Below are 14,380 nucleotides of genomic sequence, written 5' to 3' on the forward strand. Positions count from 1 at the left end.
GACAGGGTTATCGGATCCTCGTTGCTCCAACAAGAAAACTTCAGTGGACTCCACGCGAGTCAATTTATTTGCGGTGGAGTCCACCAGAGTAGCTTTTGTGTGCCGTGGAAGCCACACTTCTCAATTTCTGTGATGCTGATTCCACAGTAGCGCTGGAACCCGTACCCGGAGCTCTGGGGCGTACCCGCGGGGTGTACTCGGTTGAACCTGATCCCTTGTTCCCGCGGGGCACGGGGTCGGACATACCCGCGGGCATTTGCGGGTATCTTAGGAAACACAAGGGCCAGGGGTGGCAGAGCACAGATCATGTACAGCATGTCCAAGTAAGGTTGCGACTTTTGCCGCAAAAATCAAAAAATATGCGCGCACTCGCAGAAGCCCGTGCGCAGTCCGTGCACGGAAAACCCCCGGGGATCCCGCGGGGGGCCCACAACAAGGGGTGAGGCGGCGGGCCGGCTGGATCGGATCACCACAGCAACAATGGCAGCCATCCACTCCCCACAATCCGGACGGTCTCCATCCTCAGCCTGGTACAATCATTGCCCACCCTTTGCCCCCATCATCCAAGTAAGTTCCCCACCCCCTCCTCTCTCTATCTCTCACTCAAATGTGCTATAGAAAGTCAACTCACACAGCTTCCTTTCCTAGGACCAATGTATTGTGAATATTCGGCGGCATTCAAATACAGTGTTGTTCGGGCGGCCCGTAATGGACAGTCTTCAGACAAAATCAACGAGAAATATGGGACTAGCGTTAGCTCTGACTCCCTCCGACGCTGGTGTATGCTCTACGAGAAAACTCAATCCGTCATCGCCAACCCCGATACCTATCAAGTCAGGGGCCGTCCATTGGCTCTAAGCGACGTCAAAAGGGCATTTGTCTTACGTATGGTCACCAAAAAACCCACCGTTTATCTTGCAGAGATACAGGAGGCGTTACTTGAACAATTCAACACTAGCATCACGATCCAAACCCCATCAAATGAGCTTCATTTACGACTCAACTTGAGCCAAAAAACGATGTGCAAGGTCCACCCAAACCAAGATGCACAACACCAAGCAGAATACATTATTTTGATGGCCAATCACAATCCAGAATGTCTGGTTTTTACTGGTATGTTTGACTCCTTTTTCAATCAAATAGGAATGCTGCTTACTTACTTTCTTCATTCTTCATTTTAACCTAGACAAAAGTGGCATATCTTTAGATGGGGTTCTCCGCACCCAAGGTTGGGCTCCCTTAGGGGAAAGGACACAAAGGGTCCCAGTCGCGCGTGCGACTCACCGATTCAATCTGATCCCAGCTGTGGCTCTCAGCGGGCTTGTTGCGGTTACGATCCAGTCGGAAAATGTCAAGCGAGTCAACTTTGAACACTATTTGAAACACGTTTTGGTAAGCATCCTCACTTGAATATTCCTTTGACTATGTTGTGATCCTGATCCTGCAATGGTTTCTTGAGCTTCCGAATATGAATCCCTTCCCAGGACCCCAAAGTGTGCTTGTGATGGATAATGCGCAAATCCATCACAATGGCAACATCAAGCGGCTCGTCAAGGATCATGGATGTCACCTTGTTTATCTCCCCCCATACTCCCCGGACATGAACCCCATAGGTAAAGGATTCAGTGTCCTGAAGGCATCTTTGCGCAAATACGCCGAATTGGACGGAGGACCGAGCAATGGTGAAGAAATCGAGGCCTTTGCCAGGTTGACCCTAACCCCTAAGCTCATGCGAGGCCTATTCCGAGGCTGCGGATACACTGACTAGCTCATCCCGACTACACCACGGGGCGGGTTTCTGGGAAACCGTCCCATCCAATGGACGCTTTTGCCCTGGAAGCGTCCAGAGGATGCTCCCAGAGCATCCGATGGACGCTACGGGGCAAAAGAATCACTTGGACGGTTTCAAAAAGCATCCAAGTGCCGCTTTGCTGGCCAAAGCATCATTTGGACGCCCAAAAAATAGCATCCATTGGACACTCTCCTCCAGGAGTGTCCAATGGACGCTTTTCACGCAAACGTGCGCTCCGACAATTGGACACTCCAGCCGGAGTGTCCGATGGACACCAAACAAGTTGCCCAGCGGACACTCTTGGTTGAGAGTGTCCAATGATCGCAAGCAACAATGTGCATCACCCTCCATTCATGAGGGTGTCCAATGGACACCAACTAAAAAAACCCTTGGACACCCTTGATCAAGACTGTGCAATTGATCTGAGTGTCCAATAGACTGTTGGATGGCGAAGGGGTATTGTTGGTTGTAGTCTATGTGTGATGAAGGTGGGGTTACTGCAAGGTGCTGTCGACATGGCGTAGTCGGGAGATTCATGCTCTTGAGGTCAACTGTTCCACAGGTTGCATGTTTGACACCCCTTGCGAGCAATGATGTGCGCTGGCCAGCCGGGCCACTCATTTTTTGATGCCCGCTGGAGTGTGGAGCCATCCAGCGGATGGTCCTTCAATCATCCGCTGAACGCTCCCTGGTCCGTACATGGGATGGTTTGTCCAAACCATCCGACGCGAGGGAAGTACAATGTCCGTCCAAAGGATGGACTCCCCCGCGCAAGAGCCGGACAGCCGAAGGTGCGACCATTGGTCCAACCAATGGATGTCCTGGATGGCCCGTGGTGTAACTCACTCCGTCCTTACGCTAGCTGCCCTTGTTATCATTTCTCTCCTTACACTATCTCCCTCGCTGCCCTTGTTATCATCACCCCCCGACTAGCAGCTCTCTATGTTCTCATGGTTTCTCATTGCAAGCGAATAAATGCACAATATTATAACTGCCGAGACAAGTGATATGACTGCCAAGACAAGTACGAGAAGAAGAGAATCTACAGTGAGCAAAAAGAGCCGAGACAAGTGATATGACTTCCAAGAAAAGTCCAAGAAGAGAATCTGCAGTGAGGAAAAAGGAGAGAGCAAGCCGATTCAATCTGTGAAAGGAAAGACACTCGCACAATCTCTGCGGTCTCTCCTTGCTCCAATCTTTGCGGTCTCTCACTCAATCTTTGCGGTCTCTCACTCATGTGGTCTGTTGCTCATTCTGGCAGTCTCTCAATTCTTGTATGGATTTCTCAAGTGATACTTTAATCTAGGATACATAACAAAGTACGCAAATAATCCAAGGCCAATGCTGACGAGAGTCTTGATACGGTCGATGACTGTAGCTTTAAAGAGATCCATGTCAGGCTCGTTTGTCTTCCAATTGATGATGATCCTGTTGCGGTTAGATGGAACCCGGTTGGTTGGGAGAGCAGGGGGGGTTGGGGCGGCTCGGGATTGCTTGCGGGTACCGCCGCTGTTGGCCGGTTGATTAGGAACAGGAACAAAAAACACATATTCTATGTGGATTGGGACCTCGGGGCGGCCGAAGGTTGATGCAGCACTTCGTTGGGTGAGATTTTTGGAGACACTGGAGGGAGGTGGGTGAGCGGGAGGGGGGCAAGCTTGGCTGGATGCTAGAGTCAGGAGTGAGGGGTCCATGGCCTGGCTTCTGATGAATGCGTTCTTCAACAAGGTGAGAAGTTCCATCGAAGAGCGATGGAACATGGCGCTCCTCCGGCGGCGTAATTGGATGGTGGAGCCATTTGGAAAAGTCTAGGGTTTGGTCGCCCATTCTGCGCCCAGCCATGTCAGTCGAGAAATCCTCTGGAAAGAATAAGATAAGGGCCTGAGGGACTTACCGAGCTGTGGAGACGGTCCTGATCCAAAGCCAAGGTGTTGTGGGGAGTGGATTGCTGCCGTTTACCGTTGCTGGATTGCTGTGGTGATCCGATCCAGCCGGCCCGCCGCCTCACCCCTTGTTGTGGGCCCCCCGCGGGATCCCCGGGGGTTTTCCGTGCACGGACTGCGCACGGGCTTCTGCGAGTGCGCGCATATTTTTTGATTTTTGCGGCAAAAGTTGCAACCTTACTTGGACATGCTGTACATAAAGATGTATTTCTCAGTTGACGAAACAGGTGTCTTTGTTGTACCAGGCATGTTGAAAGGGTGTAAACAAGATCAGGAAAAATGGAAAGAAAAAGATTCTGGATGGAACAGTTAGTCAGATCCGATATCGCTGTCATCATCTTTGTCCTCCTCCTCATTGTTGTCACTGTCGCACTCAGTTTGTGGTTTGTTAACACTTGATGAATCAAGCATTTCATTGAAATTTTGATACCACTCTTTCACGCAAAGGAGTTGCTTGACCAAAGTGCTGCTGAGGCTGTGTCTCTGAGATCCAACAATAGTTTTTGATTGAGAAAATACGCGCTCAGAAGGAGAACTTGTTGCTGGGATTCCAAGGAAACATCTGGCCATCAAGGTCAGAGAGGGATATAATTTGTGGTGTTGGGACCAGTAATAAAGAATATCACAGCCCAGCCTTTTGTTTACTTCAGCAATGTAGTGGTTGATCTCAGTCTCCAAGTCGTTGGCGATGGTTGCCTCGCCAAAAATATCTGCTTTGATTGCTGTCAGCTTTTTTGTCTTTGGATTGTCTTGCGCAGTTCTTGATTGGGTTTGGGATGGAGTCAAACTCAATGAGGCATTAATACTAGAAGCACTTTGATCATACGCTTTTGCCTTGAGTTTGAAAATTTTCAACGCGGAATCAGGTGTTATCGTAGAGATGGAATGCTTGGCAAAGAACAACCAATTCTTTTTGAAGTAGCTCAGCTTGATGCAAGGATCAAGGATCATGGCACAGATTGCAGCAGGCTTGTTCAAGGCAAGAGTGAGATATTTTGACAATTTTTTGACCATCTTGTCGGCAGCTGGAATTAGTTGAGACAAGTCGTACATTGCTTGGACATCATGTATACTCTTGATAAGGGATATGTATATTGGGATTGAGAGAGTTAATGTTGGATACTTGGACCGACATAGAATTTTGGTGACATCGTTGAGTGGCTCCAAGAACTTGGCCATCTGTTTGACTTTTTGCCACTCAACCTTGCTGAGTGAATATTTAGAAGCCTTGGCGTTGGTATTGCAGTATGTTACACACACTGCCTTAATCTTGAGAGCTCGCTTGAGCATTAGGAATGTCAAGTTCCAACGAGTGCAAACATCCCTTTTCAAGGTAATATCTTTGATGGGACGACGGTTGGGAAATTGACTGTTGACAAAATTAATGGCCACTTGAAATCCTTCGCGGCGCTGAGGCGAGTATTGAGCATAAGTGGCAAGTGCGTGAATACAAGAGGTGACCAATTCAAGATTGACATCCGCTCCATCAGGTCAATTGATAATACTGTTAATATCCATCTGGTTCAGAGTGACCTCCTTCTCTGTATCATCGTTGTGGCAGTCGCCGAATACCTTGAGGCCATTGTGCGCGGCGAGGTTGATGACGTGGGCCATACAGCCCAACAGTTGAGTGTCCGCATTGAAAATTCCACCCAACTTCTGTTCGGCTTTTGTTGCAAGAGTGGAGTTGTTTGAGGCGTTTTCCTCAGTGATACAGCAAAGAGCATTTGTAATCTGAAGATTTTCTAGACTGTCCACAAAGATTTCGCCAAAATTGGCACCCGTATGACGTCCTAGATAGATGTCAAGGCAATGTACATATTAGATCATTAAAAATCAAGTGGTGTTGAATGTTTGTCAATAGGTGCTACTAACCATTAACCGTTGGCATCCCAACAACAGTGTCCAACATTCTCCAATCAGAGGTGATCCCATGCACAGTGATGGCCATGAAAGCCTTTGCATTTGGGGAGGTCCACACATCAACAGTGTAAGAAAGATGCTTCATGCCCTTGAGTGTATTCTGGAGATTGTTCCTGTGAGCAAGAAATAGAAGTTCAACCTCTTTTGCAATAGTCCGCCTTCCAAATTCCATGTTCAGCGTTGCCGGATTCAGAAGCTCAAGTAGATATTTGAAGGATTTTCGCTCTACAATTGAGTAGGGTAAGTCCGCGTCCGCAACTAGGTATGCAATGGCCTGTTTGAGGAGGTCTGCAGTAAGAAAAGGCTGAATCAAGGGAAGAGCTGTAAGCAAAAAGGAACACTGTCTGTTGGGAATTAAAAACTCATACCCGCTGTTCAACGCGCTGTCGTTTCAATAGATTGGGAGACAGGTTTGTCTCAATTTGACTTGGCTGGACAAGTCCATGGAGCCTCCTGAGGTGTTCAATCATTGATTTAGTGCTACCAGTGGGGTCTTGTTTGATTGTTTTTTCACAGGTAGCTCCGTTTTTCTTCTTGCTTGCCACTTGACACTGGACTTGATGCTGGTTCAGAACTTTGAAATGCGTCCAGACCCAGCTCTTCTGGGTCTTATTTGAATCGGGGGGGTCAGGTTGGGTTGAGGCGTCTTCCATTTTGACATCCATTTCTTGAATCTTCTATCTTCTTCTGGTTGGGCAGTGGTGGTGAGGTGTTACGGGTATACCCGCGGGAAAGCAGGGTATACCCTTGTCCCGCATGATCCCGTGGGGCATACCCGATACCCGCGGATATTCCCACGGGGATGCCTACGGGCGGGGTAAAAATGGCCCCATACCCCGCGGGTTCCAGCGCTATTCCACAGTTGTTCCGCTTATGCTTATACACATGCTTGTAGCGCGGCCATGGTGCATTGTGGGTCTCATCACTGTCAAACTGCTCCACCCGGTTAGGTTTACTTTGCAAAAAAACAACAAAGTCCCCTTGTGGCAAGGTAAGCCCTGATTACCCCCGACTCAACCAGCAGCACCATCGCCTCCAGCACGCCCGGATCACACACCCAGCCAGCAGCAGCAGCAGCCCCCAGCCAACCACTGCCCAACGTTACCCACTCCCACAGCCCTTGTCTGGCTCGCCCGGGGAGTCCTGCCAATGACGACACCCCCCAGCCAGCCAATCAACTTCTTCTGGACATGGGTGCACATTTTATCCATCCCCACCCACTTTCCGGCCGTACACCTCTTCCGCCAGCGCGAAGAGCTTCGCTTGGCTGACAAAGAATTTTTGTGGGCGTCCAGAGGTTTGAGCTCGGGTCGGGAAGCAAGGAAGGCTTGACCAACCGGGCCGTTTTGCGCAACTGAGTTCTGCGGGCCTTATTGGAGCTCAGATGGAGATGGTCAGCAACTTTCTTAGCCTTCCCCTGAGCAAGGGTGCCCATGATAGACATAATAGGTTTCTCGCCGACGGGACCGGGACCAAATGCGGGCGCCGAGGTGGTAAAGTTAGCTGTTCCAGTTCCAGCGGGAGGGGGAAGGGCAAAGCTGGAGGCGGAGACGGGCAGGTTGGAAATGCATCAATATTCACCAACCGCTTGGCTTCTCTGATCTCCTTTGTTGCCTCAATCCCATCCTTCACTGGTAATTGCAAGTCCATCTACAATCGTCCGGAAAAAAAATCCTTCTGAGGTTAAAATTAAAGCATGTCCAGATTAGGATGGATGGATTACGGACCAGGACAAGATGGAAGCTCCTAGTCCTCCACTCCTCCACTGCTTCTTGACTGTTCATAGCAATGTCGAATTTGACGGACTTTTTGCGCATAAAGGTGGTGAGGATAGTCTGACTGATCCTATTATCTGTAGAAGATATTGACACAAGTCTTAAATATCTGCCCAGATCGTGTGTGCTGCTGTGATGGCGGGCAAGCCAAGCTTGCTGCTGGCTGTGCGTCTTGCTCTTTTCTTTCCTGGGGGGCTGACAGCCTTTTTCCTCTGTGATATCCTTCATTCTTGTTTTTTCACTCCGCTGCTCTCTCTCTCTCTCTGCATGCTTTCCTTTTTTGTGATTGTTATTTTTTCTCAAATTGCACGGCCAAGTGATTGCAATGCAGCAGCTTGGGACCCTGGTGGTACAACTTTATGACATGATCTCCGACAGATTTAGTATGTATGGTGCCCCTTCCTCCGCGAGTGGATACCACAGTGAAGCTCAGGGTGTTGTTACACCCACCAAGGATCCACTTGGAGCCAACCATTTGAACCATGGTGGGGCTGCCGTGGCCCGGGTTTCTTGTTTGTATCACGAGGAGTCCTCGCTGTGCCCACGGAAAGCCCAAGGCTTTTGTGGATTCGTCGAGGTGATCCCGTGGATACCCCCCCGGATCAAACTGGTGGTGAGCACGTGGGCGTGTGGACCAGGAGCCGCTGGTCCGCCCGCTGCACGGGTTCATCGTGGAATCCTCGTGGGTTCCGAGTGATGTCCTCGTGGAGGTACTCCCCGGGTGTACATAGACACTTCATTGGTGTTTACTGAACGTTTTGGCTGAGATGGTGAGCACAACGAGTACAGCAGCAAAGCCAGTTTGATTGAATTCAAAGTTGATTGGAATGACTTCAACTGAACAATAACACAATATGTAGTAATACTCATAGGATGTTCATGAACGAGTACAAAAGAAGGAGAATTCAAGGAGAATGAAGAGATGGGACTAAAACTAAGATTTTGCTTTATTTGAGCCCGCCTTAGGCTTGCTTGAACGAGCTTTCTGGGAAGTTTTAGTTGACTTATTTTTGTCCTTATGTCCGAGTTTATTGAGAGCGGATTTGAAAGGTTTTAGAGTAGCCTGAAGCTCTTGTTTTTTAGATTTTTGAGAACTTAGGATTTTAATCTTCAACTTATTTTGTTTTTTGAGCAGCCTCCTTTCGACTCGTAACTGATTCGCAGATTTGATCCGTTTACGTTCGTCCTTGTCTAGATTGGCGAGTTCTTGAGATTGATCTGGGCCTTTATAACTCGTCTCGATCTCTTTGCTCAAGTCGATCCGCGGTCTGTTGTGTGAATTTTTAGCACCAGACGATGAGGTACTCTGATTGGTAGGGTTTGCTTTCCCCCTTTTATCCGAGCGGTTTGCTGTCGCTGGCTCTCTTGTCCTCTTCAATGCCGATGACTGTCCGCTCGATAGATACTTTTGAAGCCGCACTTTTCGCTTACCAATCGTGAAGCTACCTTCAGGTAAAGCTAGCATTTCTTCCACTGCATCTTGTGTCTGACCGGTCAAAGCAGAGAATCAGCTCTCTGTTGACGTGATCAAGTAAGATTGAAGACTGACTCTCAATAAAACATATGCAAAGCCTTTGGTAAGCGAAGTAGCTTTATCCCTGACCACGCGTACTCTTTCGACCCAAGTAGTTGCCCCATCTGGTGATCCCTTTTTCTCTTCCAAGAGTCGATTCTCGACTGCTTTCCGAATCGAGTCTTCCTCTTCAGCGAAATCCAAACCGCCGATAAACAACGTTCGACGTTGTTCTTTGTAATCGATTGAATGGCCCGGTTTAGTAGAATTCTTGGAGGGCGGTTGAGAGGCGATGTCGCAGCGAAGAACTCGGTCCATGAACGTTGTCCCATCGCTTTTGGTGGCTATCAGTTTAGCCAATTCGATGGCTGACAAATCGTCTGATCCTTGCGAGCTGGTAGGAGGAGGAGCAATGACAACGTATGCCAGACATGACTTGGCCTCAGGATGAATGTTGCCAGTCACGTAGCCGATCTTTCGCTTCTGAGCATCCGTCAGTAGCTTGACCGGTGGCGCAGTTGTTTCGGTCGGCTCCAGTGGCTTGGCCCCTCGACGACCAGCACTCCCGCCCATGGCATCATCGAAAGATGGCCGCGAGCTAGCTTGGGCTTCTTGCCAGCTCTTCGAGCGCTTGGTCCCATGATCGCTTTTCGGAGGTTCGCTTCGTATGGGCGTCGCTAGAGGAATTCCACGAAAGCGGATCGATTCAATCCGAGCCTGCGTCCCTAATCCAGTCTCTTCTTTCAATGGATTCAAAAGATGTTCCGATAGGGCACGAGAGGCTGACTGAAAATTGATTCCGGAGCATATAAATCAGAACAATTTGTTTTCCGCTTTGGCCGTTTTGAAAAATTCAAAAATTACTAACTTTATTCCTAACACACTCGATATGTACATTTCCGACGAAGACTGTTCGAGTATTTTTTTGCTCAGATGTTTCAGGCGGATGACTCGATGTACTGGAAGTATGGGGGCTCTGGACTGACATGTCGGACAGCTTTCTTGTTTGACTTTTTTTTGAAGGAAATATGGTTGGCTGTCGACTCGGGTTCAGCCTCAGAGCAAACGAAGCGCAAGGAACCGGCATTGGTGCGTCCGCGCAGCCCTTAGGTCGCATATGCATGTGACTCGCAGGCAGTTTTCTTTTTGAATTTTGGCCTATGGCATGAATCAAGTTCTTTGTGAAAGAGGAGACACACAATTCTAACCCAACACAGCTCCGCAAAACACGCTTGTGTGATAAAGGAAACTGAGAGGATTTGGGAACATCTTGAGAAAAAAGTAAAAAAAAGGAAGAAGAGAAGGGGAGGAAGGGGGAGTCAACAAGGCAAAACCTCAGGGAATCAATCTGTGCCAATTGTTGAGGGTCTTGTCGAGCCGTTCCGCGTTGAAGCGGATTCTGGGATGTCGCAAATGTGCCCGGAGGGTCACCCATTGGCTTTTAACCTGTGGGCAGAAGTTGATGAAGTGGAAAACCGTTTCCCTAGCCCCACAGTTGGGGCAGAGTGGGTCAAAAATTCTAGCAATGCAGAATAAATGCTTTTTCAGTGCACAACAACCCAAAGCTAGTTGATTAATCAATGAACTGAAGGAAATGTAAGGAACCAAGGGAGTCAATTGTTTGGGGAGAAGACCAGCCATGAACTTTTGGTGAACCTTATTACAATTGCTTTTGGTCATAAGGGACTGCAAGGAGGAGGACTCCAATGCTTCCTTAGCCAATTGGTCTGCCAATTCATTTTCCAGGATATCATTGCGGCCGGGCCGCGGGTGTCAATTTAACTCACAGCACTGCAGTTGTACTTTCTGATTATGTGTGATTGGACAGTACAACTGTGGTGCATTCTTTGTGATTCTGGTGGGTACTTGGCACAGGTACCCCCCTGTTTTTTACCCCAAAATCTGGACACCCGCACCCACAAATGGGTACTTGGTGCCTTTGTTAGACCCCCCCCCCCACTACCAGGGGGGCGGGGATATGAGGCAGTATGAGGTGGCACCCAGGTACCTCCTGGTTTTATGTCCCAAAATGGGCACCCGGCACCTCCTGGCAGGTGCCGGCGGTGCCAGGTCCTAATGGTCATCTTTAATCCAAAGTGATAATGTAACATAATCTCACTCACAATAACAGATATCATAACTTAAATTTCTTTATCCATTTTTGAAAATTGGGTAACAGTACTCACCAGTTATTGGTGACTGGGGGGTAATGTAACTGAAAAAGTTATGTTGCAGGCAGATTTATCCAAATGGATAATTTATCTGCCCACCACTGGTTGATCCAAATTCAAAAAAGAGGTGAATACATCCTATAAGAGCATCCGCATCTGTGGCTAGATTAGCCTGGGCTAACTAGCTTGGATTCCGATTGGAATAGGCTAATCCAATCGGCCATCCGCATGGGTGGGGATTAGTGGGTCCAAGGCTGTTGGAGGTTATGTGTTTAGGTGCCTATATTTTATGTGTTTGGCACCTAAACACATAAAGTTCATGCTAACAAGCATGATGAATATTCATTTTGGGATTAGTCCCAGGATTAGGGGGGTCTAAATTTAGACCCCACTAGCTCCAAACGGAGCTCCGGGTTAAGTTGATCTCCGGTTGATCCAACCCAATGCGGGTGCGGGGTTGAACTAAGTGCCCTAATGCGGGCTAACTTAGTGCCCGGTGCGGATGGTCTAAAGGAGTATGCTTTGGCACACTCCTATAACAGAGTTTGCTTTGGCACACTCCTGTAACAGAGTGTGCTTTGGCACACTCCTGTAACAGAGTGTGCTTTGGCACACTCCTGTAACAGAGTGTGCTTTGGCACACTCCTGTAACAGAGTGTGCTTTGGCACACTCCTGTAACAGAGTGTGCTTTGGCACACTCCTGTAACAGAGTGTGCTTTGGCACACTCCTGTAACAGAGTGTGCTTTGGCACACTCCTGTAACAGAGTGTGCTTTGGCACACTCCTGTAACAGAGTGTGCTTTGGCACACTCCTGTAACAGAGTGTGCTTTGGCACACTCCTGTAACAGAGTGTGCTTTGGCACACTCCTGTAACAGAGTGTGCTTTGGCACACTCCTGTAACAGAGTGTGCTTTGGCACACTCCTGTAACAGAGTGTGCTTTGGCACACTCCTGTAACAGAGTGTGCTTTGGCACACTCCTGTAACAGAGTGTGCTTTGGCGCACTTCAATAAAGGAGTGGGCTTTGGGTCCAAGTGATCATTGCATAATGCACCCATTCAGATGAAAATATTGATTTAGCTTGGAGTGTTCACTTGTGTAAGTGTCCTTGCCCCAAGAAAGCCTTGGCTACATCTTGTCACTATTTTTAGGTGTGATTGATTAAAAGTTGATTAACAAGCTGATCCTTGTAATGGCTGCAGGCAAGGCCCAAGGTCTGCATCAATTCATATCTATGAAAGTACTAACATTTCAGGGTACATTCAATTTAAGGGCACAGAGCTATTGAAAAAAAAAAAATCAGGTGTGGACTGTAACAAAGAAAACCAAGAAGCACAACCTAAGAGAAACTGCACCACAACTTTAAAAATCGGAACTATCATAGCAAACATAATTTTGTAGCGAGTCCATAATCTTGATGATTACTTCAGATGAGACTTGTTCGCTAGAAATCGCCTTGTCGGACGTGGGGATTTTATGCGATGAAAATACCGGCGATTGACGAAGGAGTTCGGCTTCGTGGTGCATCTACGGGGGCCTGGGAGCCGGCTTCAGCCGTTCTCTCTGTGACGATGAAAAGTTTGTATCTCATTAACGCGGTGGGCATTGGACGGACGGCTGAAAGAAACATGGTACTTACCAAGCCATACACCAACTTTGGCAGAATGGGTCACCGGATGGGCCCACTCACCCGCATCCATTCCTATGTTTTTGCTCGTCGATGGCCCTACAGGCGCCACGTTGGTGGGGCGGGGATCCTCCTCGATTTGATGATTACTGAAAACCGAAAATCCGTCGATTCCAGCAGTGATATCGGCTAGTTGATCAGGATCCGTAGCCTTGCCCTTCCCTTTTCCTTTTCGCGCTATTGCCCTTTCGGTCCGACCGCTACTCTTTCGTGAGGTTGCAATAGCGAGTGCCGCACCGCGGCTTCCTCTCCCGCGCAGGCTACTGCCAGCTCTAGAGCGCGTGTTACGCGATGGTCCTTCGTTTGATCCTTGGAGTACCGTGTCGGCCAAGGTGCGCTGAGGGCCTAGGCCAAGTGGATCAGAAACTCGGCTGCGTTTGGGGGTAGGTGCGACACGAGAAGCTTCGTTTTCTTTTGTGGGTTGAGGGTTAACTGCTCTCTCAGATGTGGGGTGAGCTTTTGGTTCTGGTTGGGTCCCAGTGGCTTCTCCTTCAGGGACGTGGTCTTCGTCCATGGTTTTTTCACGAGTGCGCTTGACGTTGCCACCAAATCGGCGTTCGATGAAATTTGGATCTCCCTCGAATTCGCAAAACAAATCCTCTTCGCCGTGTTTCACCAACGCTTTTCCCTTCATCCAGGTCATGGAGCCGTTGAAGTAGGTAACTCTACTTTTGATGGGACCCAGGAAGTGTTGAAAGTCGATATCACGCCGACATCGCCCCATGAATGCATTGTGGGCATTGGTTGATTTCTGAATTTCAATTGAACAAAGAACAAGATGAGTGATAAGTGTTGAGTGTTGAATCGCATATGACAAAAGATTTAGACTCACCGATGACGACTTGGTGAAACCCATGATCGACAATCTACTGTTCTGAGGAATGCGAGGGATAAAACTCGGGGATAACCGTGGATAACTGTGCTGCCTTCTACACTTAAGTGATACGCTTTTTGAACAGCTCAGCTAAAGGCCAAGTTTGGCTACGATGATAAGCAAGATTGTTGGTGCTAAGAAGCCAGAATAGATGAGTTTGAAAAAACACGTTTAGGAAGTCGGAGATGCTACAGGATGCTACAGCTCTGCCACCTTTCTCTCTGTTTGGAGGAAAGCTTGGAAGGGGCAGGGATAGATCAAGCGGCCTGACGAACGACTGGCAGGTGCTCCTATGATATCGACAGCTGTCAGCCGGACAAACCCCGGCGAATTCGCAGGAAGACTCGTCCAGTCAGACTGCTGAACTTCCTGGGCAAGTCCAGACTATGTTACTTTTTAGCGGCTTATAGCAATTGGTGTACACAGAGGAAGCTGTACATACGCTTGGAGGCAGACGCGATGCCAATACAGTCACCTACGGTGGCGGTTTAAACCAGCCCATTGAGGCATGGACCACCCCAGAATCAACGGGGGATGTTTGGGCATGAAGTGTACATTCAGTGTGAAACCGCATACATACCACTCCGTCAAAGCCCTTTGTTATGATTCGCATTCGTTCGCTAGGTTTTCGGGTTAAATTTTGCCCCATCTGTGGGGCAAGGGAAACAGTTTTTCACCTCATGAACTTCTTCCCGAGTGC

The 14,380-nt window shown here is 48.6% G+C and overlaps 3 protein-coding genes across 3 annotated transcripts; all 3 read right to left on the minus strand.

The window, feature by feature from the left end:
* Nucleotides 1-6,861: 6,861 nt before the first annotated feature.
* PtA15_10A436 (uncharacterized protein) lies at nt 6,862-7,475 on the minus strand (the record flags this gene model as incomplete). The annotated part of the gene is made up of 4 exons (XM_053160611.1): nt 6,862-6,925; nt 6,996-7,196; nt 7,244-7,308; nt 7,386-7,475. The coding sequence occupies 4 exons, from the start codon at nt 7,473-7,475 to the stop codon at nt 6,862-6,864; spliced, it is 420 nt and encodes a 139-aa protein (XP_053024568.1).
* Nucleotides 7,476-8,367: 892 nt separating this feature from the next.
* PtA15_10A437 (uncharacterized protein) lies at nt 8,368-12,381 on the minus strand (the record flags this gene model as incomplete). The annotated part of the gene is made up of 4 exons (XM_053160612.1): nt 8,368-8,919; nt 8,983-9,732; nt 9,815-9,905; nt 12,368-12,381. The coding sequence occupies 4 exons, from the start codon at nt 12,379-12,381 to the stop codon at nt 8,368-8,370; spliced, it is 1,407 nt and encodes a 468-aa protein (XP_053024569.1).
* A 212-nt stretch (nt 12,382-12,593) lies between these two features.
* PtA15_10A438 (uncharacterized protein) lies at nt 12,594-13,662 on the minus strand (the record flags this gene model as incomplete). Its single annotated transcript, XM_053160613.1, has 3 exons — nt 12,594-12,682; nt 12,759-13,557; nt 13,639-13,662. 3 exons carry the CDS (start codon nt 13,660-13,662, stop codon nt 12,594-12,596), a joined length of 912 nt encoding a protein of 303 aa, XP_053024570.1.
* Between the last annotated feature and the right edge of the window lie 718 nt (nt 13,663-14,380).

The sequence above is a fragment of the Puccinia triticina genome, chromosome 10A (assembly GCF_026914185.1).
Source record: "Puccinia triticina chromosome 10A, complete sequence".
NCBI lineage: Eukaryota > Fungi > Basidiomycota > Pucciniomycetes > Pucciniales > Pucciniaceae > Puccinia > Puccinia triticina.